Genomic DNA, 27,623 nt, shown 5'->3' on the forward strand with positions numbered 1-27,623 from the left:
TAATGTTACCTACCAGATCATGAGAAGTAGTGAAATCAGTGTTGATTTCATTTTGGAGCATTCAGTATGCCCATATTGATATCTGTGCTTGATGACACATATTGAGATTGTGAAAACTTTATTTCACTATGATCCTGCATTGCAGCATATTTATTGTCCCAAAGAATTGATAGTAGTGCTCTATTGGTCTTTACCCTTGATATACAAAATGTTGTATGTGCAGGCCTTGAAATAGGATTTTGGAGGGGCAAGGCCATTAAGAAAAGGGCACTTTTTTAAAGAGGCCAGCCAATAAAGAGCACTTAGGTCAGTCAGAGGGGCACCAAGGCCACATTGGAAAGGGCATGTTGGGTGTTTATACGTGATGTGAATGCCCCATAGAGCTGTATGCTATCGACCGTGCTGCTACACTCCAGCAGCGCACGCACGCACGCTTTGGAGCACTTCGGCGCCATTTTGCTTTGAGCATGCGGGCATGAATGCAGAGCGAGAGAGATGGCAATGCTTGCAGCCGTCCGACAGGCCTGGCATTTTTTAGCATGGCTTGCGACCACTTGCTCCGGCCCGCCACTGCCTAGCTAGTAACTCTATGGCCGCTGCGCTGCGGAGGCAGTCAGGACGGTAAAAGCCGGTCGGGCGGGCGTACATGTACGTAGACTTCTACACGTTGTCTTGTATCTCGGAAAGATACTTTGAGTTTGAATCAGATATATTGGGACGCGAGTGAACTGAAGGTATGATATTTGAGATCAGGAAAGTTGTTCAACCTTATTAAAGTGTAGACTTTGAGAAAGGGCATATTATACGTCATGAATAATAACTTTCATTCTAAAAGGGCACCACGGCCACAAGAAAAAGGGCACATTTTTTTTGGCCGTAACTTTGATCAAGGAAAAAAAGGCATCGCAGCCAACGAGAGGGGCACCGACGGCCATGGCCGTTGGTGGCCGTCGGTTAATTCGAGGCCTGTGAAGGTATGATATTTGAGGTAAAAATACCATATATTCTTTTGTGATGTAATACAGTTATGATACCTGAAATGTGCCTGTTTGTCATGGTGGACAAACTATGTACAAGTAGATTATGATGGCAGATTGAAGATTTAGGATCACTCTGTCTGTTCTTGATTTCAATTAGGAATTGTCATCACAAGAATCGGAAGCACTTGGGAACTACTGTGACACAAATGTAAGTAAAATCACAGAAATCACAGAGCTGTTAAATGAAGTCATACGCCTAACCTGTACAATTCACTGGTTTGAAGTAATGACTGGTTAATTGTCTTTTCTTTAAAGTAATCATCACTTGCATGTTTTGGTATGCATTGCCCCTGTCGATGACCAAATGTATGATTGGATCAAGGAGATGAATTGTATGAATTTCTCACAAGTTTAATTTCATGAGACCTTTTGCAAAGAGAAGTTTGTTGCAATAACTGCAACTAATACAGTACAGCAACAATGTAACTGCTCAAGGCTGATCAATTCTTTCTTAGCTGCTGCCATAGCAACCACAATTATTTAAATTTACCATATGAGCAAAGTAGTTGAAAATCTTTGTTCAGAATATGCTCCAGATCTGTCATAATGAGAAGGCAAATACCTGATATTGTGTTTATTGTGATGTGTCTAGAAAACAATACAGTCCCCATGTAGATGCTATATATATCCCATTCTTCTTTGTGTTTGTGATAATTGTTAATACTGGAGTCAAAAGGGGCCCGAGCTTTCGATCCCAGCAGAATCTTTGTCAGAGGCAAAATGACAAACAGGCAGGGAAAGCAATCACATCAGGACTACACACAACAAGAACTGTCCGAGGAGGGCGAGGGACACATAACAAAGAAAATAAAAGGGGAGGGTTGGAAGTCATGGGCAAGGAGCCCAACAAGTATTAAAGGGAGGGGATTAAAGCAGGAGGGTAGACAGACAAAAGGCAGAGGAGGGTCAGTGATGATCTCAAGGATCATGAGGGGGGGGGGGGGGGGCAACCTGTGAAAGATAAGCATGAATATGGAGGCAACATTAAACAAGATAAAGAACAACAGATGGACAAATAGGAAAGGAGTGAAATAGCAACAGCATGGGGAGGGGGTGCTGAACAAGCAGTGAGCCCTAACTTGGTGTCACAAGAAGAGACAACAAATTGAAAGTGAGAGTCAACCAACAAATGCTATTTCACTCTATGCTATTCTTTGTCCCTCTGTTCCTTATCTTGTTTGATGTTTCCTCCCTATTCATCCTTACCCTTCACAGGTTTGCCCCCATGATCATTGGGATCATCACTGACCCTCCTCTGCTTTTTGTCTGTCCACCCTCCTGTTGTAATCCCCTCCCTTACTTGTCTGGCTCCTTGCCCGTGACTTCCAACCTATCCCTTTTGTTTTCTTTGTTCTGTGTCCCTAGCCCTCCCCTGACTGTTCTTGTTATGTGTAGTCATTATTATTATTATGTGATTGCTTTCTCTGCCTGTTTGTCATTTTGCCTCTGACGAAAATTCTGCTAGGATCGAAAGCTCAGGTCCCTTTTTGACTCCCATTTTACTCAATTGGCTTGCCACTATTGGATAAGCAGTTTTAAGCAGCTTTTTTTTCTACCATTATTACTGTAAAAATGTACCTGAAAAATGAATATACCTTGACCAACCAATAAATGTCAATATAGATGAATAAGTAAATGAATAAGTGAATAACGTACATATTCATAATGTAGAATATGCTTTTGTATGAAGTTCATTTACAGATATTTGGGCCCTGTTGCATTAAAAGATGCAATCAAACATAAGCCTGTAATCAGCCAATCAGAATTTAGTATTTGCCGACTTATGTTTAATTTTCTGACTTTTGTTTGATCTCAGCTTTTACGCAACAGGGCCCATATCTCTCTTTGAAATGCCTTTAGAAAGATTGAAAAGTAAATAAGTGACATGTGTGTAGAGATGCATTAACTGGAGGCCAGTCCTCTTGTCTTCCTCACAGGACCTGGATGTAAGTCTGCACCTGCTGAGAAACGTATGCTTCTTTTGTGACAGCAACGGCTTAGTGGTGATGAGGCAATGTTTCCAGCGCTCCACCCCGCAGAGTCTGCCTTTCTCGTCTGCGCATGCCATGTTTACTGTTGTCACCAATGTGAGTGTCTTTTGTCAGATTCTTTATTCTTTTTCTTTTCAGTTAGATATGCGTACGATCAGTGCTCTAACTTGCTTGATTAGTTTTGCTCCTTATGGCTGTCAACATGACTTTTTAAAGAATTATTCTTCCAGTTTAGCTTTTCAAAACTATGAATTGGTATTAGATTGTTTTCAAGCAATTGAGAAATTACAAAGATATCAAGTTTTAATCTTGATGTTTTTCATGTCTGATTTGATGGTCCTGTCTTTTGTTATTATCTAGTGGGAAGTAGTTGCTACGAATTTAGAATAAGGTATTATAGATATCATGTGCTGTGGTGTTTCCTTTAAAACCTGGCAGTTTTATGACTCATCAATGAGTCACAATTTTTCTGTCTTACTATGCACCGTCCTGCTAAAACAGGTCTACAGTGCTGTCATAGTGAATAAGGTCTGCAGAGAATATGGTAGCAAATATTGTGAGAGATTGTGAATGATAGTATAAGATGTTGGATTGATTTGATGTGCAAAGGCTTTGCAATGAAGCCAGTAGCTTTGATAACAACAACAACAACAACAAAAATATGTGTTTTAAAGTTTGCATGGGGCTGTACACGAGGAAGAGAGGTTTGTGGCAAAATCATGTTTACGTAGTCTGTTGTTTGGCAATAGAAGACTCTAGAAAGAAGAGAGTGAAGGGAAGCCACATAGGGAGAGTGTAAGGAAGGCAAATAGTGACAGTCTAAGGGCAGCGGTGAGCTGGAAGTTCAGCTAGCACTAATGGAGAAGGGAGAATAGGAGACAGGGACAGTTGTAAAGAGGGTTAGAGTGAGAATCAGGTAAGGGTTCCGAAGTCGGAGAAAGATGAATCAGAAAGGGAGGGAGGAGAGGGAGAAGGAGAAGGTTGGAAAATCATAGAGATGAGAGAGAGAAATGATGAAGAGAAATGAAGATGTGAAGAAATAAGTGATCCAGATGTTTCATTGTTGTTAGGGAGCATTGATTGTTGAATAGATAGGGAGTGCATGGGGAGGATTAGGTCAGGTGTTGATGTGACGTGGGCAGAATGCAGAACCAGGAGAAGATGGGGATGTGGGTGCTGTGGGTGATTGTGTTGGTGGGGGTGTCTTCTGGAACCAGCAGTGGATGTAGTTGCTTGTGGTTGGCAAGGGCAAGATGCTTTTTGCTGCGATGGGAAAGTGGATGTTGGGATATGAGAAGCAGAATGTGGGGGAGGAATGTTCTGTTGAGAGAGAGTGATATTGTTGGATGGTTTATTGATGAAAGGAAGCCAGATATAGATATAATAATGTGAAGTCCAGTTTCTTGTGTAGCTACATAGTGTGTATGAATTTCTATGGCTTCTCTGATCTGTCGAATACTTTCCCACATCAGCAAATGATTTGGTAGACACCTGGTTGTTGTGTTTGGGGTTTGTGTCTTTCTGTGAATGCAGTGTTTTGTTAAGTTTGTCAGTAGATGTGATAGACTTGGGTGTTTGCAGACTTAAAGATGTGCTGTATTGTTTGAAAGGAGGCACCAAGGTAGGGAAGAGTTATCATTGTAATGGGCTATAGATGTTTGGTTTGTAGAGGGAATTCATGTGTTGATCTTGTGTTCTGGGTAATTGTTGATTGAAGTCACTGATGATGTGATTGCACATGATGAAAATGTCATCCACATACTAGAGCTCAGGTGAGGGTTTGTATTGTGCTTTGGCTAGTGTATGGGTTTTGAAGTGCTCCAGGTATATTTTTGGCACATGTTTGGTGAGAGGTTAAAGCCCATGGCTGCGCCTTGTTGTTTGTAATGTGTATCTCTCCGTCAGGAGGATGTAGAATTGAAACATGTGAGGAGGTGGTCATGTATCTGTTGTGGTGTGAGTTAGGTTCTGGATGAAAGAGTCACATCATTGATGAGACATTTGATGGTGTTGCAGGCTCCATCAGGAGGAGGTAGAATTGAGATATGTGAGGAGGAGGTCTTGTACCTGTTGTAGTGTGAGCTAGGTTCTGGATAAAAGAGTCGCACCATTGATGAGACGTTTGAGATGGTGTTGCAAGCTTCGTTGCTGGTGAAGAGTGATTTGATAGTAAAGCTGACCAGAGTGTCTGTAGGGTTGATGGTGGCATTAGAGAGTCTGACAATGAAATGTTTGGAATTGTGGATGTCATGTTTTATGTTGCCAACTACTGGCTGTAGGATGTATAAGAGATGTTTGGCTGTTTCGTAGCAAGGGGAACCTTGTGGGGACTCTTGGTAACTGGGGCAGATGCAGATCTACTCCTGGTTCAATATTCCGCCCACATCCCACCAGCACCTGAAATACTCTTCACGGACGCACTCCCAGATCTATTCCACAATCAATGGCCCCAACAACAATGAACCATCAGGATCTCATCAACAATCACAATGCACCACCACACACTCCAATATCAGTTGCCTCGCCTGCTGTGGCCAGTGGTCTCCTTCCAAGTTTGCACCTTCCATACATACCTTGCCTCCTCTTAGGTTACACCTTACTTCTGGCGAAGGACAGCCATTCTGCCCAAAATGTCAATTACTTGAAATAGATTGGTTATCCTTCATGATTATAAGATTTCTAGCGCTTTTGCATAGTTGTTTGCACGACCCATTACTTCTTTTTCTTAGTCTCACTTCTCTTCGACTTACCTCTCTCTTTCCTCTTTCTATTCCCACTTTCCTCACAACCCAACAGTCCTTTTCAGAACCACATCACCAGTGGATGAATTTTTCAGTTCTTCTCTCCCATTCAGAACTACATTTTTACTTTATTCTCTTCTCTTCCACATTCCCTCTTCTGCAGGAATCCTTTTCAGGACTATACTTTTAATTTATTTTTGTCTTTTCCACAACTCTTTCCCACATGAGTCCTTCTTAGGATCCACCCCTCCCCCTCTTCTTACTTTTCATAGTTTCTGATGATGCATTTTATAGTCCACGTTCTCCATCGCTTACTGACATAATTTTCTCTTCTCTTTCTCTTGCTTGTTTCACGATACATTGTTCGGAATTTCACATCTTCATCACTTCTCTCTCATATCTCCATGATTTTCCAACTTTCTCCTCCCACTTTTCAGGTTAGTTTTTCTCCTCCCACTGACTTCGAACTGTTGATTTCACTCTAATCTTTCGTACAACTGTCTCTTGTCTTTTGTTTTCCCATCATCATTGGTGTAACCTCAACTTCTAGCTCACAGCTGCCCCTTGACTATCACTATTTGCCTTCCTTACACTCTCTCTATGTCGCTTCCCTCCTTCACTCTCTTCTTTCTAGAGTCATCTATTGCCAAACAACAGCCCTGTCATGGACTACATATGCATGGTTTCACTGCAAACATCTCTTCCTCCTGAGAAAATATGTCTAAGAATTTTTGTATGTTTTCTTTTCGCCATTCAGGTGTGTAAAATATGTGAATCTCAAATGTTTTCAGGTGTGTAGCTAATATTTCTGCATCTTCTTCTTCATATTTTATAATCTTTCTTTGCATCTCCAGCTGCGGATGTGGCTTCACCTTCATGCCATCATGCAGTTTGTTGTTCCTCTGAGAACTCATATAATACGGTGAGTTGGTGAGAAGATGTTGTCTGTTGTGCATCACTGCAGGATGCGTTACAAATCAATCATAGTTTTTAACACAATGCAGAGATTTCAATACTCTGGTGTAACACATTCCAAACCGGTAAAGAATAGGTCACATGACATATAAATGGCATCACACAAAGCATAACTCTGTGATTTAATATGAAAGGGGAGCCACTTGTGTACTGCAGTACTGACCAGTAGCAAGATGATACCTTTTGTCTGTACTGTGAAATGCTACCAAGAGAGGACTGTATGTGAATTACATCAAGTCTTTGAAGGAGAGTTTTGTTTTGAAAATCTTGAACCACTGAGTGGATGCACATTTAACTCCTTTTGAAATTGTTGCCAAGTGGATTGTATATGTATTTGTGCCACATTGAATAGTACTTGGCCATCTGTGAAATGTGCAGCTTAAAAGCTGCGTTAGGTCTGTGAGAATATGAAGGAGAAAAAAATATGTGAAACCAAAGAAGCACTCTGAGAGTGCAGACCTCTGCCAGGCAGCTTATTTCCACCACTGATCTTGTTCTTTCGTAGAGATCAGTGATTTCCACCCATACGTATGCATGCTGAAAATTGCCCGATTTCCCAATATACAAGCTTATTGTTGTTACATCATCAACTTCCAGCCAAGCGGCATGCCTTGCCCTAGGAGAAACTAGAGCATGCACTTTAGTGCGCATATGCGAACTTAAAAATGGGCAGCTTGAACTTCCAAATTCGTTGATACTACCTGTAAAAATGTTGAAAATCCTTCATAAAATCAATAAAAATTCCTGGATCACTATTAAGATTTAATCATCTGATCCTTGTGTCATTCTCAACCTTTTCTGGAAGTTTCATCTAAATCCGTTCACAACTTTTTGAGTTATTTTGCACACACACAAACCAACCAACAAACAAATTCAACGCCAAGGAAAATATAACCTCCTCCCTTGGCGGAAGCAGTAACTGTCAGTTTGGGGTTATTGGCATCATGATGTATCTAAGGTTGTCCCAAAACATGGATATCATACGGTATTTACCTAATTTTTTATTGTACCTGCATTTTTGATAATGGGACCTATCTACATTTAACTTTACCATCAGATTTGACTGTCTTTGCACTTTTATACACAGTAACTATCACTCCTCAAATTTAATTTTGCCATGTGGTCACACATACAGATATCTGTGTAAGCTGCCAGACAAGGAGCTAAGGGGGAACGGAGCGAGGCATATGGCTGACATGATGTGGAGTGCCATCAAGGAACCGGTGGAGGGGCCTCTCTGCTTTGATCAGGACAGCCTGGAGCTGGCCTTCAAGTTTTTCACCTCTGCCACACTCACCATGAGGCTAACTGGACTGGGCCAAATCACGGTGGGTCACTCTTGTCTCATAGCTGTATCTGCCCCAAATTAATTCCTTTTGTCAGTGGCATTTATTGCTTAACCCTATTCCCACCAGGGGGCCAACACGTGATGCTGTCGCCCCGACATTTTATGACGTTTTTCTTTCAAGTATCACGCAACTTTTGAGATCAAATTTGTAGCTCCCGGGCATACCGTTTTGAAGCCACGCCCCTTTGAAAAAAATTCGTCGACCCCAAAATTGCTCAAAAACATGATTTTGTGTACAAATCCAATGTAAATTGTGCTTTTGCAATTAATTCATATAAAAATAAATATTTTTACTTTCAATGGTTGATAACGATTTATTTTAGCCTGATTATGCTTTAAAAAGTTTCTGTGACAAATTTTGGCAAAAAAAACCAAAAACAAAAAGTAAAAAACAAGGAAATACATAAGAAATTCAATAAACAGTAAAATACATAAGAAATAATTATGAAGCTGAATTTTTGCTTCAATATATTGTTGAGGATATTGAAAAGAATATGTTCACCAAAAATTAGAAGTCTTGGAGCTTTATTTTTTTATTCATAGGCAAAAAATTATTTTTGCATAAGTTAGCATAAATTAATTAATATAAAATACATAAATTAAAATTTGAAAAATCTAACTATACAGTCTTGTAGATTATATTGGCCTCTACCTTAGTGCAAATTTTCACGAGGATTGTGCGATCCACGACCGAGATCTGAAGGGAGGGCCAAAAAAGCCCCCCCCCCCCCCCCCCCGTTAGGCCTTGTAGCCCAATGAAAAATAAAGTAGAAAAACAAATGTACGGTGAAAAGCACACAAGTGCTGAATGATTGTCAATTGTTAAAGGGATTGTGTGGATGCTAGATATTGTCAACAAAACTTGCATTATATGTGACAAGGTATTTCAACAGCAAATAGTAAAAGAAGTGTTTAAGAAAAAAGAATTTTGTTGGTAGGAAATGTTCCAGCAGTTTGATTACCATGATCTGGTCTAATATTGATTTGATGAATCAATGTTAAACACACATTTCTTACAAGTTTTCTTCTGTCTTATGGTCATGACAGATAAGTGAAGCTTCATGAAATGATCTGTTCCCAGTGAGTTTGTGTAATATTTTACAGACTTTGCATGTATCAAATGTGACAATCGAAAATGATGATATAATTTGTGTCTTTTCCTTTGGTCCGTTTGAAGGAAATTTCAATCTCCCATTCTTATTTTGAATGAAAGCAGTGGCGAGAAAAATAATCATTTGATGATAGTTTCAGTGAAGTCATACCAAATTTTGACTTCATTACAACCATTTTCTCATCAATGAGTCAATCAAAATGTCCAGTTGGTATTGCAGAATGCAACATTGCTTGCATAGTAATTACAACATATTACTCATATGACACATCTTTATGTGACTTTGTTCATGGTTTGCCAAAACAGAATGATCTTGTGCATCTGACAAGACAGGATAGACACCTCTCTAGTTTTTGAAGATATTGCAATCATTTTGTGCACAAAGCAAGGGACATGTAGCAAGAAGCAGCAAACTCTCATTACCTCGAACCTCGAACATGATGTACATGTACTTGCACATAAATGAACGTACTCTTTGGCCTTTGGAATTTTACTGAGTGATATTCCACTGTAATGTGTTAAATTTCATTAGAAATAACTTCAATGTTGAGATATTTGCCTTTAGCATTATGCCCTCAGGCTTCCCTGCACCCCCCCCCCCACACACACTTTTAAAATGTACAGTGTGTGAACATCACATTGCATTCATGTTGCTGATTTTCATGTTAACTTGGTTAGAAGTTGCCATGTTGTTTGTTTATGTACATTTACTTGAATTTATTTGATTTTTTTTTGGTGATGCCATGATATCGATGATCGCCATGCTAAAGAGATCATTTTTTTCTTTATTACAGTCTTGTAAATATAGTATAATAATGAACATTTCTCTTGGATGATGCTTAATATTTGTCAACTGTATCCATTGATATTTCTTTGCCATAAAATTGTTTTCATATAGAATCAAATCCACATGTTCAACGAAGTGTACCACAATGAATCAGTAACTGATGATGAAAAGTGAGTATGACGGGCAAAGTGTGTAACACACAGCATTTTACATGTGGATATAATTACATGTATGTTACAGTTTCCAAACATTCACTTGGTATTAAACATATTGCTGTCATTGTGTTCTATACACGTGCAATGTAGCTTTATTTATGTTAGGCCAAACTTTTGAGTTATCACTAAATTACAAGTCATTCAGTCTTCAGCAAGAAGTAAAGAAGAATCATTATTGCATATTTTTTTGAAAAGATTTTGTTGGTAGAAATTGCATTGACTGTAGTAGCGTGAATACAATTTCACCTTGAAATATGGAGTTTATGCAATCATATGAATGATAATGATTTTGGGACTTACAATCATGTTGCAAGTTTTTTTCTGAAAATACTTGATGATGTTAATTATCATTGTTACAGTGTGTCACTGTATTATGTGAATTGTGCATATATGACATAAACAAACCTTTTTCTTCATTCCTCTATCAATAAATGAGATGATACTCTTCACACTGCAAATTGTCTATCTCTCTTTGACAGTATGGGATCTGAGCTGACGAAATGGCTACTAGAAAAGGAAATAGTGGAACACATATTTGGACCCAATATGCATGTTGAGGTGAGTACTTGGAGTGATTCTAGAGTGCCATAGCATGATTTACCTGTTTTATTTTTTCCATATTTCCACGCAGATTAGACAAGAGATGAGAAAAAAAAATGCCTCATCAGATTTTTATTGTCTTGTTCAGGATTGTGAGCTTAAAGTTTGTAGGCCAAGAAAGAGTTTGCTTGCAATGAACTATGTCCTTGGGATCCTGCCTTTGCACCATTTGTAATTAATATGTGTCACATTTACCAGGTTTCAAGGAATTTCGATAATGACAACAAGGTTAAATTTGTAAATGAACAATAGTCCCTCTGTTACAAGACAGTGTCCACAATGTGAGCATCCAAATGGGGATTAAAAATCCACATTTTCCTTCGGTATGGTCTCTTTATGCAAAAAGAAATTGTGAAAGAACTGTGATTCAATTTGCTCTTTTCTTAGATGATAGTTATGACATTATGCCTTTGAAATTTAGCTGCTGAGTGCAAAGTGTATGTTCAAAGAGGCTTGTTGAAGTAATTTGATTTGTCACTTTCTCTTTACTCCAGATCATCAAGCAGTGTCAGGTGATACTCAACTTCCTAGCAAGTGATGGTGCCCTCACCCTAAAGCAGCTGGATACCGTGTGGGCAGCAGCCCAACTCAAGCACTCGGGTCGCTACGTCCATGACCTTTTCCCCCACCTCATCAAACATCTGGAGTCTCGCCCCCTCCTCCACCTCATGCAACTAGTGGCTAAGCTCCACCCCTCAGAGCACACAGAACAGGTTAGATCCCACCAGAAGAGGTTGCTGACAGAATGCATTGGTTTGGTGTCAGTATGTGCACAAAAACATAACATCAAATGCAATACGTAAATATCATGTTAGTCAGGGTCTCTTCTTTTTGAGGTAGTTGTTTGAGAATATGCACTCACATTGTCACTGTGAAGCTTCATGTTCATTCAGTGTGGATGCCATTTTCTTGTGATATATTTTGTTTGATACCAAACCAGGAATGTCAATATGATTATGCATGTAAAGAGTTATATAGACATATATAAAAATAGAATGGAGAAAAAGGGAAAAAGTGGTGCTTGATACAATTGGGTGTATTGCTTTGCTGGTGGTGAGATATGTGTGATGGCAGTGAGATAGATCAGATTTTCTTGTTCATCAAAAGTCATAACTCTGATGTGTGTTTTCTGCTTTGCCCAGACGCTGTACCTGTCTCAAGTCATCACCAAGTGCGTGTGGGACAACGCCCTATCCACTCGGACCATGGCAGCCACCACCACCCATCCTCGCAGGCTGCTACCTCCGGTCCAGATGTCTCCTAGCAGCCAAGACTTCCCTCTCCTCAAGTCCAGTCTAGAGAAGGGCAGAGGTCAGTGTACACCTTTGACATAAGGGCATAACGCACATTTCCCTTTAACTTTAATGGAAACACCCTCTCCTGAAGAACTGTGTATACAGATGAAATAAAAGAAAGTGGCTGAAAACAAGCTAATGCAAAGTGAGAAAATGTTTAAAATTTGTCATCCAGAATGGCCATCACCACAAGATTCCAGGTCATTTTACCGTGTTGTCATTCAAAAACATTTTTCATTTTGACATTTATGAACATGAAATGCCCTAATTTCATATTTTTCTCCTTCAAAAGAAATACACTCTGTAGTTATTATTTGTCATTGTTATATTTCATGTAGCCCTGAGCTCAAAAGTCAAATTTTATACATTAACAGTCAGACCGCAGCACGTATGCTAATGAGCCGATCCAGCAAGATTTATTCAGCACTCTCGTTGACGATCTTTGCGTTCGAAAGGTGTCTCTTAAGTGCGAGATTTTGCGAGAGTTTGACAGGGCTATGGTTTTCACAGTGTAGCGACCTGTACATACATTCATCATGGCTACAAGTCACGGTAAATTGTTCTCCAGACTTTGATCTTTATTTTGATACCAAATTTGCGTAGAATATCGGTTCTTATCATGACGATATAATCAGTTGAATTTGTGTAAATTTTACCTGCTTTTCACGGAAGATTTTGTCGTCTAAAGTTCATTTTTGGTTCCTGGCCGGATTAAGAAACTGTTGTTTCTGATTTTGGCTTTTTCGTAGAGAGGAAACTTAGATGCTCATCATATATTTAAGTCAAGGAGATGCAAGCATGATTTATACTAGTTTTTCCGTTTTGAAATGTCTGTAAAATTCACTTGTAAGCAGGAAGTATGCTCCACACAAAATGTACAGTGCCGCAAAAGAGCTCTCTCATTTGTCAGTGCTTGCATTCAGTGCTTGAACTTGGCTTTAACTACACGCGCGCCTGTATGCAAGCATGCGCTATGCACGCACGTGGCATGAAACCATAGCAGCGTAATGACGTAATGCAAGCGCTGAATGCAAGCGCTGTCCAGTGAAAGAGCTTACTCTTGAGATTGCATGGTTTCAAGCTGACCAGCACTGACATCGATGTATATTTTACTGGTTCCTGACCGGATTAAGCTACAAATTGTCAAGATATTTACATAGATACAAAGATTAATAGATGGACTACCAAATTGTGCATTTTCATTGAGACGCAAGGTGAAGTGGGTATTCTTTTGACGTCTTGAACGTGTACTACACGAATTACTTTTTATGCCTCCGCAACGAAGTGGCCGGAGGCATTATGTTTTCGGGTCGTCCGTACGTCCGTCCGTCCCGTTTTGTTTTTGTCGATATCTCAAGAACCGTGTGGTGGTTTTACATCAAACTTGGTATGAGGGTATATCCTTGAGGGATAATACTTTGTGTGGATTTTAGGGTCACAGGGTCAAAGGTCAAAGGTCACAGGTTATTTTGTGGAAAAAAAAAAGAATTGAAATTTCATGTTTTTCTCCATATCTCGCAAATGGTTCAAGGTATCTTCATGGAACTTAGTATATATGCTTGTACCGATGGGCAGTGATTATCTAGGGAAGTTGGGGGTCATGGGTCAAAGGTCAGGGGGGGGGTCAAAGGTCAAGGTCAACTCCTCAAAATATCACTACTTTCCTTATATTTATGCAATGAATGAAGTTTTTTTTTTTTTACTTGATGTATACATGTATTACCCAATATATATTTTGTGGGAAGTTTCTTGCCAAAAGGTCAAAGGTCAAAAGGTCAAAGGTCAAGTGAAAGTGCTGAATTGCACTTTTTCCTCCATATCTCAAAAGTAACTCAAGGTATCATCATGAAACTTACATATTTATGCATGTTTAACCTAACAGTGATTCTCTTTGGAACTGTGAGGTCAAAGGTCAAAGGCCAGGTTTAGATAATGCTATTTTCCCATTTGATACTGAAATTATACTTTTCTCAATACCTTGAAAAATTACTCAATGCATAAACTTATAAAAGGGTCAAAAGTCAAGTAAAAATCATTAGTTCCCCAAATACCTGCACTCTGACATTTTAATCATTCATCCAATTGAACCTAGTTCTAGGAAAGTGAACATTCAGCACATTTGTGTCAAACCTGTCATTTTAATATTTTGCCAATTGTTTGAAACTGTCATCACACATTGTCAAGACATTGTACTATAGACCTATTAGGAGAACCATGCATTATGGCGGAGGCATATCAGTCGCCGTAGCGATATATCTAGTGTCATCATTTTTCAAGCTCAAATTACGCTATGATATTTTTCATTCACAATAATTTGAGTAACATGTTACGATAGCTTACATATTTTCCTTGAATTTGATACCAAATTTGTGAATATAAGGTGCATTTTTGTTGCCAAAAGCCCAAGGACAAAATCCCCTTCCGCAGCTCACTACGTATGCAAGCCTCAAGCAGGCTTGCATACGAGTTGAATAAATACGAGCGAATTATCGGGTGCTGCGGTCTGACTGTGAACATTTTAGGAAAATTTTTTCTGTGAGTACCTATTAGTCAATTTTATGCAAACCTTTGCTGAGTAAACTATGATATGTTTCAAAATTTTGCCCAAAGTCTGGCAAATAGATGATAATGATTATTAGAATCCATAGTAAATAAATGTAAAGAAATCTTTTACCGTTATATATATTATTTTACATAGATTTAGTTCATTGTTAGCAGAACTGCACCTTCAAAGATTAGTAATAGTGAAGGTGCTTGAGAGGCATATAATAAAATGATAATGCATGAGCAGACACAGTGGATAAATAGTAACATGTGACCTGTCATAAGCGTGTATGTTACCTGCTGCTCTAAATCCTGATGTTGAGTTGGACGTTTGTTTTTTCAGTTCCGCTATCCATTGGAAACAACCGAAATAACAGCAGATCTCTGGACATTCCTGGCATGAGGGAAGACCAAGAAGGGGCGTGTCATCGCTGTTTGCACTGTGAGCAGCGTGCTGAAGAGGTATGGATATAGATCTATGAGTGGGACATAAGTTCTTCACATTAGGAAACCAAACTCAAATATCAGTGTGGATTGAGTAAAAGCTGCAATATTAGTGGAACACAACAGTGAAAGTTTAAGGAAAATTGGGCAATTGATTCAAAAGTTATGATTTTTTTAATGTTGTGGTGCTGTCATTGCTGGATAAGGAGACTGCTACACTTCCTGATGTCATTTTGGACAACAATGTAAAGAAAATATAGGGTGAATTCCACAAGATCTGATTTTTCATGAAACATATTACACAACTTGATACTGGCACAATGTTATGGGTAATATTATTCTCCCTGCTTGCTGAAAGAGGTAAGTCAAGTGCTCTTTCCTTATGCTAGAAAAGTGAAAATACATTTTTATTTTATTTTTATTTTTGTATATTGTTCTCCATAATGACATTAAGAAGCATAGAAATCTCCTCAAACTTTCACTGATGTGTTCTAATATTGCTACCTTCACTTAATTCACATTTATATTTTAAGTCAGTCTGTTAGGTTTCAGAATGTTAGTGTTCGGGTTGTGAGAATCAATGTCCCTTGCATACCTGTCATGTATGTTGCCATTGAAACCAGTTGAACAGTGAGGAGAGGTAGATTATGGTGTGAGCATCACATCTATTTTGGTTTCATTTTATGTAGATGTATAGTTGAGAACGTGTGTCACTTACAGATTTCTGATCAAACCACTACACTCATCTTGCCTGATGTTGTCATGTTTAGCCACAATGTTGTTTTCGTATATTGCTGATCACTTGGTAGAGGTCATGCTCATTTTGAATAGGTACTTAAATTTATTTGAAAATTACACGCACCTTGTATTAATGCTACAGCAGATATCTTTGTGTGTAGAGGTCAATTTGACACTAGTAACTTGTCCGGACCAGAGTAAAATATTGATGAACCTTACCTGCATCTTCTTTATGTTGGCTACCCAATGACTCAGTGTAATCATTCATTGCAGTGCAATCAATGTCAAAAAGTACGAAACAGTGGATAGAGATATTCTTTATATTTCCTTTTACAGGAGGAGCACCTTGATGTGGTAGGTTTAGATCCAACTCACCTTGAGGACCATGCATCGTCTGAAGTTATGTGCCACCATGACCCTGATGACCATCGGTCAGTCCACTCGCACAGCTCCAAGGCCAGCCATGCCGAGTCCTGGCGATCAGAGAGTGATGTGGCCTTGTGTCGTGGCCACCACAAAACTTCCCGTCACTCCTCGTCCCTCTGCGCCTCAGATCAAGATGATTCTGACAGCATAGACTCTGAAAATGAAGCCATGGCTACAAGCCCTGATCAGACGGACAGTGGTAGCGATGCCTCAGAGGGAAGCTATGAGGACAAAGGGGTGCAGTTAGGGAGTGACTATGAGGATGTCAGCAATGGGAGTGATATGGAGATTGGTGGTGAAAGGGAGAGTGCAGTGTCAAGGAGGGAAGAGGTGCACCGGCAACGAGAAGTCTTGAAACAGCTGACTCGGACACTTAGACATGGGAAGGAACCGCAGCACCATGGGGACATTGGGGGAGAGCAAGGGGGTGACAGCTCAGACTCCAGCCCAAGTATGGAGTACAGGAAAGTCCAGCGAGAATTAGTGCTCTCACCGAGTGAGTTAAACACCAGCCCGGTCAAGCTAGCACATGAGGCTGTGGTCAGGGGCAAGTTGCCTACCATCGATGAGTCACCAGAGTCGGAGACTCATGGACTGTCTCCAAGAGACTCACACAATTCTGAGGAATACTTCCATGGACAGAGTGGTGTGGATGTAGAGATCTATGACTGTCCAAGGTTCCTGCAGAGACCAAGACCTATCAGAAGGTAAACAAATTCCTTCACTGCATGCCAATCATTTTTATAGTTATTGATGATTAACAATTGTTCAAATGCCTCTGTATGCATTCTAATAGGCAATTCTAAAAATTACAATTTTTGTACCAAACAGGTGATTCTGCATCATTGAAATGTAAGTTATGTTTTGGTAGAAGATCATTCTTAATCATTGCAGTTGATTGGTATTCATAAGTTACACTTGGTGTTGGTGTAAGACTTAACAATACATTTTGCTCTTCCACTTGTGTGTCTAGACCAATGATGATGAATCTCATCTACCCCCATCAACACCACCATGATGAGGAAGATGAGGATGATGATGAGGAAGGAGGAGGCAGCTGCAGCAGCTCCCAGGCCAGTGCAAAGTCTGACAAGAACATGGCTGACTTTGATGGGGAGGATGAAGAGGATGAGTCCAGTTCGGTGTGTGAGGATGCGTTGGCACAGCTGAGTGCCCAGCTCAGCCAATTTGATCAGCATCCCGACCATGCCCACCACACCCATCACCACCACCATCATCACCACCACCATCACCATCATCCACACCGCCTGCAGCCACAAGTGAAGGGCAGGCCACGACCTATTGCCAATGTGTCTCCAGTTCAGAGAAGCAGGCTTTCCAGTAGGTCTTTCTTTCTCAGCCGTGAAGATAGTGTAGTTACATCTAATTGTTTCTTTAGGGTTTGTGTGAAGTAACTCAGTAGACTTGGTCCATCAAGGAAGGGACTGTGTACATGTTTGCATCCTCTAATTTCATTTAGTTTATTTTGCAATAAAGCCTAAAATATAAGGAGATATCACTATTTTTCTCATTAAACCATAACTGTTGACGGTTTAGTCTAGAAACAATTTTATTGTAACTATTGTTTACATTTTGTATATTTTGCAGTTAATAATGCTTATTGACTTTTTTTACAATGGTCGTTTCTACCCCTAACTCGCATTTCAGAACTATTTTGAAGCACTAAAGCTGGGTTTTTGTTTCATCTGTAAATGGTAAACAATGCCTTTAAAGTGCATGATTAAGCTCATTGTATTTCTAATAAATGAAGTAGTGAGATTGAGAAGTCAAGCAGTAGCTAGGATCAGTACAATGTTACAGATATGGTGCTATATGAATATCATAAATCATTTTTGCTATTGTTTGGATCATATCTTTTGTCCAAAATCCTAAACTCAGATTTTGAGCATAAAATCATCATACCAGTTGATAAACTGATGTGCCATGGATTTGCCCCCTTCCAGGTTCATGTTCGACACAGCGGGAGGAGGAGGATGAGGAGGGTCACATAGTACCCTTTGGGGACTTCAAGTTTGAGGATGTGTGCAAAAAAGCACATACACTCCTGTGGGACCTGGTGCAGGATGAGAGTGCTGTGAGTTTTCATTGGTGCCAACATATTTTTTTTTTGTGTAAATACACATCAGTATGACCTTGTTGAAGAACAGTCTGTAGCTGATACAAGTTGCCGTGGAGAGCGTGATGAAAAGCTATGTCATCTCAGTGGTACTTTTGACAGTAGTCATCAACTTTTAAATGTGGTGATTGTGCACAGATCTGCCTCCTATATTACACAACTTCAGCCAATGGCTAAGCGCAGCCAGGGGCTGAATTCTTTAAGCTCTCATTTTACATGAAACACAAATTGAATTTCAATTTTTTTTTTTCATTTAATTTTCTTTTCTGGTAGTATCTAACCTGTAGCGACATTGATGTGAATTTCATGTCAGCCTGTACTAATGTATTTGTGCTGTATCAGATTCTAGTAGTTGAAAAAGTTATTAATGCGTAAACTGTACTAAAAACAGAGTGTTAAGCCCGTATGTTTGTGTTCGTTATGTTTGTGTGTGTATGTCAGGTTCATCTCAGTGAAGGACTGTCCTCGGAGGCTGAGAAGCTGCTGTGTTCCTTGGTCTGTGTCTTTCCAGAGCGAGAAATCCGGATGAAATTTGTGGAAGGCTGCCTAGAGAACCTGAAACAGCACAGGTCAGTCATTGCCTTCATGCATGAAGGGTGTGAACACATGACTCTTTGTAGAGAACTGACACCTATTTGGTTTGGAACCTTGGCATTTCTCTGTGACATTGTAATTGCTCTGAAATGATTAAGTGACAGTAGTTCATCAAAAGTTCAGGTTTGTTGTGTGCATGTTTGCAGAATTATCTGTCGGATTATGGTATGTTCATTGATGGCTATTATTGTTTAATCATTTTTCAAAAGTTGATTTTGTGCTCTCTTTCCAGGTCTGTGGTGGTGTCCCTGCGACTGATCCCCAAGCTCTTTGCATCCTTCCAGCAATACCGCAACAACTACAATACTCACTGGATTACTATGTGAGTTTCTACTCCAATCTAATCCCTCTGGTGTCAATTCTGTCTTTATCCCCCAAAGAATGTCATTTCTGGCAATTATCTAGTCATTAGTCCTTCCTTCCAAAAATATGTCATGGCGTTTGTGAATGACTTGTTAATGCTTCACCATTTTCAAAATTTCATGTTACATTACCTGAAAGCATTATTTAAAGGTGGAATCATTTCAGTTTTAAGGTGCAAATCTTCTGTAGGTCAGATTGCATTTGGTGATTCATATAGAACTAAGGAATGTAGAAATGTATTCTTCCATTGTAAACGTGTAAATGCGTACCTATATGTATTTCCAAAGGACCTTGTATTTGGTACGTCTTGAACAGTGTTAATGATTGCTCTGAATATTGGAAATTCTGTGTATTTGTGTATTTGAGAGAGAGGATAAAAGGGGATTTGTCTTTCCCCTGTTTCCTTGCCAGGTGGGCTGAACGGGAGCTTGGGATGATGAGCCTCTTCTTTGCTGACCTTCTTCACTACACAGGGCAAGTCCGGCTGGCCAAGAAGCCAGACAAACAGCTGTAAGTCAATTCATGCAACACTGCCACTAACACAGACTGATATCTTATCATGTGCAATTATCTCAGCAGTACTGCCTTGTGTTTCTGCTTGTAAAGACTGGGATGAGAAATTCTGTCCCATGGAGGATGCTGCCACTTGTAATGATTGAATACTGAGATATAACCAATATATTGGATGTTATGTTATGTTTAAAGTATGTGTCAAACTTTAGACTCCTTCAATAGATATCTTGCAATCAGATATATACCAAACAAGTGACTACTTTCTTAAATATCAAATTATCAGCTAATAGGACTGGGTAGCCTTTTGGAAACCTTTTGCCTTTATACATTATATTGTTCAGGTAAACAAGTAGTTCATGCTAACTTGTCATAAAATGGCTAATCATTTGTTATTATTGTCAATCTGGTATCTGTATTGTACATCTTTGTGTTCAATTTATGTCTATTCCATGATCTAGATCAAGATGCATGTTTGTATTATCTCTCGTTTAAGGATTTTGAGTCTTCTGTAACAGTGGCTGTGAGAATATCTTTATATCCTGATTTTTGTTCCTTTTTTCCGATTTATCTATAGCTACAGTCACAAAATGGAGATCCAAACCAGACTCCAGTTCCTGACGTGTGTGTTCTCAACAGGAGGGTCCCCAGATCACTTCAGTGAGTTCAGAGTGTAGATTTATTATGAGCATAGGTCTATTGTGCACTAAGGTGTACACTGACCATTGACTTACATTTCGCAATGTGATTCTATTGGCCAGAGTGTTTTTTTTTTTGGGTTTTTATACCCCCGCCAAACGAAGTTTGAAGGGGGTATATAGGAATCAGCGGACGGTCGGGCGGTCGGTCGGGCGGTCGGTCGGGTGGTCGGGCGGTCGGGCGGTCGGTCCGTTGCAAATCTTGCGTCGCGAACTACTTCCTCAGTTTTCAACCGATTCCCATAAAACTTTGACAGATGTGTGCCTTGGGTTGTAGATGTGCAAGACATATTTTTTGACAGTACCCAAAAGTACGTTGCCATGGTAACGGCATATTATGGGCAAAAATGGGTACAAATCTTGCGTCGCGAACTCCTCCCACAGTTTTTGATCAATTTTTATGAAATTAGGTACAGATGTTCATCTGAATATGTTAATGTGCAAGACACATATTTCCGCAGTGGCAAAAAGTGCGTTGCCATGGTAACGGCATGTTATTGGTAAAATATAGGGCAAAATGCTTCATGGCAAAACTGCTTCATCAGTGTTCTTCCAATTCTCATGGAATTCATATTGAATGTTTGTCTTAGGATATAGGTCAGCATGACACATTTCTTGACAGTGACAAAAAGTATGTTGCCATGGTAACAGCTCACATATTATGAGCCAAAATGATGGAAAATTTTGTGTTGCAAACTACTTCCTCAGTTTTTGCCCAATTTCCATGAAACTTGGTACAGATGTGTGCCTTTGGTTGTAGATGTGCAAGACGCATTTTTTGACAGTACCCGAAAGTACGTTGCCATGGTAACGGCATATAAATGGCAGAAGATCAAGGAAAGATCTTGTGGATTTAACTACTTCCTCAGTTTTTTGACCAAAGCTTATGAAATGTGGCACACACCTTGATCTTGGTGGGAAGATGTGGAAGACATATTTTTCGGACGTGTCGGAAGCTGCGTTGCCATGGTAACGGCATATAAATGGCAGAAGATCAAGGAAAGATCTTGCGGATTGAACTACTTCCTCTGTATTCGACTGAAGCTCATGAAATGTGGCACACACATTGGTCTTGGTGGGAAGATGTGCAAGACATATTTTTTGGACGTGTCGTAAGCTGCGTTGCCATGGTAACGGCATATTAATGGCGGAAGATCAAGGAAAGATCTTGTGGATTGAACTACTTCCTCAGTTTTTGACAAAAGCTTATGAAATGTGGCACACACAATAGTCTTGGTGGGAAGATGTGCGAGACATATTTTTCGGACGTGTCGGAAGCTGCGTTGCCATGGTAACGGCATTTAAATGGCAGAAGATCAACGAAAGATCATTCCTTGGGTAAGACTGTCGTCACAGGGCGGGGGTATTAATCACCTTCAGTGATATTTCTAGTTTTTTTTTTGGTTGTTGTCGTTATGCCTCTGTTTCATTTTACAATATAATTTCCATGTTGCATGGGAGAACATGGAGAAAAGAGACAATCATTACAGTGTGTTTATTTATTGTTTTTATGCCTCCGCCACGAAGTGGTGCCGGAGGCATTATGTTTTCGGGTTGTCCGTCCGTCCGTCCGTCCGTCCTTCCGTCCGTCCGTCCGTCCGTCCTTCCGTCCGTCCTTCCGTCCGTCCGTAATGAATTTTGTGGACAGGGTAACTACCAAAACCTTTTGAGGTATCCTAATGAAACTTGGCATGTATGTGTATTAGGGGGTGAAGTTGTGCCTATCAACTTTTGGGTGCACATGCTCAAGGTCAAAGGTCAAAAGGTCAAGGTCAAATGCTTAAAATTTTACTATTTCCCCCATATCTATGCAATGCCTGAAGATATTTTCTTGAAACTTAGTGTATACATGTACTACCCAATTAAGATTCTCTGGTGAAAGTTTGGGGTCATGAGGTCAAAAGGTCAAAGGTCAAAAGGTCAAGTAAAATGTTAAAATTTCACTTTTTTCTCTGTATCTTGGAAATTGTTCAAGGTATCTTCATGGAACATAGTGTATATGCATCTACTGACTGGCAGTGGTTATCTAGGGAATTTAGGGTTCATGGGGTCAAAGGTCAGGGGTCAAAGGTCAAGGGCAATACTTCAAAATCTTACTATTTTCCTTATATTTATGCAATGCCAGCAGGATATATATATATTTTTTAAACTTGATGTATGCATGTCTAACCCAATAGAGATTCTCTGGGATTTTTTTTTTTGCCAAGAAGGTCAAAGGTCAAAAGGTCAAAGATCAAGTGAACGTGCTGAACTTACTTTTTTCTCCATATCTCGGAAGTGGCTCAAGTTATCTTGAAACTTAGTACATGCTGAATTTATGTATGTTCTGCCTTACAGTGCTTCTCTTATAAATCAAAGGCCAGATGAAAATGATAACAATTTACTGTTCAATACAGAAATTGCGCTTTTTCTCCATACCTTGAAAATTACTCAGTGCATAAACTTATGAAATGGTCAAAGTCAAGTTAAAGTTCTTAAATCCCCAAATACATGCTCTCCTATTCATCCAATTAAACATAGGTCAAGGAAGGTAAACATTCAATACATTTGTGACAAACATGTCATTTTAATATTTTGCCAATTTTGTGAAAATGTAATCACACATTGTCCACATGTACTATAGACCTATTAGGAGAATCATGCATTATGGCGGAGGCATACCAGTCGCCATAGCGACATTTCTAGTTGATATGTAATTTGAATCATCATTAGGATTTCAGTGAATTTTTTACTGTTCATGTGAAATCTTTGCATTCATATATTATGCATCTGGAAAGATGTCTTTGATATGTTCACAATTCATTCAAATGTTATAAAATATGGAATGTTGAAGTCCTTCTTCATTTCTGTGTGCATGATATTTGTAGACATTTCTCATGTCCTTTGTTCCTACTCCCAGGATTGACCCTTGACCAGGTTGACACATTGTGGTCATGCCTAGCCTTAGATCCAGACTGTTCAGACGAAGCACTCAACTGGTTTCTGCAACAAGCCAATAACAAAGATCAACATGCCTTGGGCCTTGAGAACTTCAAGCATATCTTCTTCCACAAGGTGACATTTTAATTGGCTCTTTTTGCAAAGCAAAGGGAATTGTGCTTATGTGTATTGTGGTGCATTGCATGAATGATATTTGTTTGAGTGAAATGTGTCCATTCTGTAGTAAACATACTGTTGTGTTTCTTCAAGTTGTATAAGTTTGGATATGAAATCTTTTAAATGCCACAAGTGGGAAAATCAAGCCAGTGATTCACCAACATGTCACCCCCTGCTTGCCATGCCAAGGCAGAAACAGGCTAAAGTGAACATTGGAAATATGACTGTAAACAAAGAACTAATAAGCAAAAAAATGTTTTCTTTGTACTGTGAAAACAATGCATTTATGAGTCATCAGTTAGTAAAATGATCAGGAATATCTGAAATGTTTATATTATTTATATTTCTACAGATGCCACAGCTAGAACCAGAGAGTATCAGCATGACTGGCCTAAACCTCTTCCAACAGCTGTGCAGTCTGGCCAGACTAGCCAGCTCCTCCTCATACAATAGTCCTCCTGTCGAGGTAAAGTATGGTTTCCCTTCTCTGGATGTGGTCTTGGCATGAAGTATTTGATCTGGATATATTTGTTCTTAAATATGGCATTTAGCCCTCTGTGGCAAGGACAAGGTTGTGAGTGAAATCTGCGTCTGGGATTGAAGTGGTTTTGTGCACAAGTTTTGTTCTATTATGTATTAATTCCCAGTGTGTGGTATATGCTAAAAAATGGATCAGCAAGAAGACAAAACTATGTATGACAATGCCATATGGTATATTCTTTTATAAAAAGATCCCTTTGCATACTGTATTTGCTGGCAATAAGACCGCACAATTTCTGACAGAAATAAAGCAGGATATTCCGGGTGAGATTTATGTGACATCACAACCAAATTATATTTTTTCCAACCCACCAAATCACCTGCTTAACCAACACATACCCATGTATGGAACTATGCAATGTGCCAGTGAGCAACTCTAACATTCAAATAGACTTAGAAATTTGTCAGGAATGACAAATTAGGTGATACGTTTAATCTGTGATGGGAGACGATTGGCCAAGCAATGTTTGAGATGTTCATCAAAGAGCAGGGAATCGAAGCTGGTACATGTATCTTGCGGACGATAAGCTACAGGTTACACCCATACAGGATACGTATTGCACAAAATCTTCCTAATTTGTATCCTAAGTTTCAATGTCAGCAAACTTAAAACATAAGCCTGTTATCCAACAAAAACAGCGGAGGGCATATTACAATAGCCCAAAGTGTCAGCTACAACCTATCAAAATCAGGGATTTGGGATGCGATGCTGCTGCCTAATCCCTGGCATTTCAGTTTGCAGTGAGAAAGGTTTGTCAGAGTGTGGCATTTTTCAAGCAAGTTAGTGTTTCAAGACGCTTCCATCTGTCATTTCTATCACAGATGCCAGGCATTGATCACCTGTGGAAGATTGCTCTGAGAGCAAAGAACACTGATGTCAGTCTTTCAGCTATACAGTACATCAACTCCTACTACATCAATGGTGAGATGTATAATGCTCATATTCCCATTACAAAATGTCATATTATAATTTCTCAATATTACATTATCAGTGCATGGCATATATCATGTAGGCCTACTGTAACAGAATGTACTGATTTTTTTTTTTCTCTCTCTCTGTACGGGAAGAACATGATGATAATTATGTAGTGAAAGTCCATGACCTCTGAAAAATATAATGATACAAATAAAAATGGTGAGTAATAAAATAAAAAGAATAGTAAAGAGGATTAAAAGGAGGGGAAATTGATGGAGCTGTCATCAATAATAACAGTGAAAGAGTCCCTGCTGCTGCTAACAGTATTAATATACCAGGGATTATGATCTTGATTGTATCTTGAGGAAATTCACAATGATAATAATGACTGTGATGTTGGAAATGTCGTCAAAGTTGTTGATGATGATGATGATGAGAGTGATGGTAATGACAAAGATTACTCTGATGGCGAATTCCTAGTTGACACTGTTTATGTGTTTGCAATCTGGTATTACAGCAGGAAATGGCTCTCTTGAGAAGGAAGAGGAATTCATTGAGCGCTGCATGGAGAGTCTGTCTCAGGCTTCAGCAGACCTCAGCTTGTCTCGGGACGCCAGCTTGCTCATCCTCCAGAGGGGACTCATTCTTCTCAAAACTCACCTGGAGGCATTCCGGAAAAGGTCAGATATTCTTTGGGTGTGCATATAGTGCAAATTGGACCATGACTGTGATCAAAAACTTCAGACACAGGACTGTGTCCAAAGTTGAACACAAGATGAACCGACAACTGGTTGTGATATTATTGAATTTGTGGTGATATCTAGTTATAGCTGTCTATCAAGCTGTACTGGTAGCCCATGACTACTGAGAAGTATGACTACAAGCTCTGTTTCAAGATGTCCACACTTCTAAATGTGGTATCAATTTGATTTAATGCTCCCAATTTTTGTGCTGCTCATTCCATGACAATTACATGCCAGTGGAGTTGTATGTACCTGCAAAGAGAGACTTACAGGTAAAACAGCAATGATAATTGGCAGTGGCATCCCCAACCTCTACTGCTTAAAATTCTTCGTGCTGGAGTGAATATTCTGTAGTACTAGCTTTCTTCTAGGGCTGGAATTTGCTTCCCCCTTTAACTTTGTGCTGTGAAAAAATCGAAGCCAAAACATAAAATCAAAAGGTGTGATGTGCTTCCTTTGCAGGTATGCCTATCATCTGCGCCAGTGGCAGCTTGAAGGATGTGGGATCACCAGTCATCAGAAGCACCTGTTGGACGGTCAGTCAGCGACCATCCGGGTCATCTGCCAGATTGCATCCATGCAAGACAAGGTGAGAAGAGGTTCTCAAAGTTCAGCCAGATAAAATATCTTTCATGAACTTGATAAGAAATACAAAGATGCGGTAACAGAGGTTTGTGTGTGTGTCTTGTGTCTTGGATTCACATTTGATGATAACATTTTGATAGGATTGTTTAAAGAGTGAATTCTGTCCCTTAACAAAAACTGTTGAGTGCATGCCTTCTTTTCAGTGCCTGTTTGTGTGATTTATAGGTCGCATATGTCCTACTCTTGCCCATAGTTCACATTGGAAATGAACCTCTCGGATCTTGTCGCTGACCTCCGTGCTGAGGTAACCCACGTCTGCAGCAAAATTCTTCAGCAGCAGTCTCCAGAGGGCAATGCACAGCTGAGTGCTTTGTATGCAGCTACAGCTCCAGAGGAGAAGGGTGCTGGTGACGAGCAAGGAACATCAACATCATCATCATCCTCGTCTTCCTCCCTGCCGATGATACCCGGCCCAGTTAGGATGATCTCCGCTGGGCACGAACTCATACCAGACCTTGATGAGAAAACTCTGAAGGAGATGAGTTTCAACGATGCTAGGGTCAGTGAGGCAACATCAAGCTTGTTAAATCAGGCAGTTATAACTTCTAAATCTGAGTTAGTTTGTGGACATAGCTTGCTTGAATGTGTATCTCCATGAATATTGCCCCTCCCCCAGTTTCTGATAAAATCTACTGTGTTTTCTATAGTCATTGCTACAGAGCTGCCAAATGTTATGAACAAATTGATTCCCTTTGAAAATCTTTCTGCCAACCATAGTTTGATTTAATTACCTCATGTTATTAAGACATCCTCTTATGGATTTCCATGGCTTTTAAAGTAGCAAATGTTGACTACACCATTATCTTAAAAAAAATATTGAATTACAAAAATGTTGCATATTGCCTTCTCTGATTGACATTCCAGCTGGTTTTTGTGTCCTTTGGAGCAATAAGGAGGGAGAGGAAACGAGAGGGGGCGGACCAGCCAGCATCGTGTCTGCCACCACCCCCTAGGGAGAAGCTACCCATGATGCTCTTACTGGAAGAACCCCACTTTGGCTGTCTCTTCAACCTACTACAGCAGCTTAATGAACTCAAGTGTGATGGCCAGCTGGTCAGTTCTCATAGAGACCTTCTGTATTTCAGGGGTTTAAGGATTACCTCGATTTTAGTGTTGTTTATTTAAA

General features: G+C 39.7%; 1 protein-coding gene across 1 annotated transcript in view; it reads left to right on the plus strand.

Annotated features, from left to right (window-relative positions):
- LOC139741722 (ubiquitin carboxyl-terminal hydrolase 34-like) overlaps positions 1-27,623 on the plus strand; it is a 107,726-nt gene that overhangs the window by 20,738 nt on the left and 59,365 nt on the right. The window contains exons 4-26 of the mRNA XM_071652308.1: positions 1,138-1,188; positions 2,978-3,127; positions 6,627-6,694; positions 7,883-8,075; positions 10,105-10,163; positions 10,688-10,766; positions 11,303-11,521; positions 11,951-12,119; positions 14,991-15,109; positions 16,166-16,962; positions 17,229-17,596; positions 18,220-18,350; positions 18,834-18,961; positions 19,219-19,308; positions 19,761-19,859; positions 20,437-20,519; positions 23,457-23,611; positions 24,006-24,119; positions 25,016-25,115; positions 25,627-25,789; positions 26,315-26,441; positions 26,691-26,996; positions 27,362-27,550. Coding sequence (XP_071508409.1) covers positions 1,138-1,188; positions 2,978-3,127; positions 6,627-6,694; positions 7,883-8,075; positions 10,105-10,163; positions 10,688-10,766; positions 11,303-11,521; positions 11,951-12,119; positions 14,991-15,109; positions 16,166-16,962; positions 17,229-17,596; positions 18,220-18,350; positions 18,834-18,961; positions 19,219-19,308; positions 19,761-19,859; positions 20,437-20,519; positions 23,457-23,611; positions 24,006-24,119; positions 25,016-25,115; positions 25,627-25,789; positions 26,315-26,441; positions 26,691-26,996; positions 27,362-27,550 — 3,957 coding nt within the window. The remainder of the gene's footprint in view (positions 1-1,137; positions 1,189-2,977; positions 3,128-6,626; positions 6,695-7,882; positions 8,076-10,104; positions 10,164-10,687; positions 10,767-11,302; positions 11,522-11,950; positions 12,120-14,990; positions 15,110-16,165; positions 16,963-17,228; positions 17,597-18,219; positions 18,351-18,833; positions 18,962-19,218; positions 19,309-19,760; positions 19,860-20,436; positions 20,520-23,456; positions 23,612-24,005; positions 24,120-25,015; positions 25,116-25,626; positions 25,790-26,314; positions 26,442-26,690; positions 26,997-27,361; positions 27,551-27,623) is intronic.

The sequence above is a fragment of the Diadema antillarum genome, unplaced genomic scaffold, assembly GCF_040938485.1.
Source record: "Diadema antillarum isolate AM-2024a unplaced genomic scaffold, OU_Dant_1.0 seq00000947_RagTag, whole genome shotgun sequence".
Classification (NCBI taxonomy): Eukaryota; Metazoa; Echinodermata; class Echinoidea; order Diadematoida; family Diadematidae; genus Diadema; species Diadema antillarum.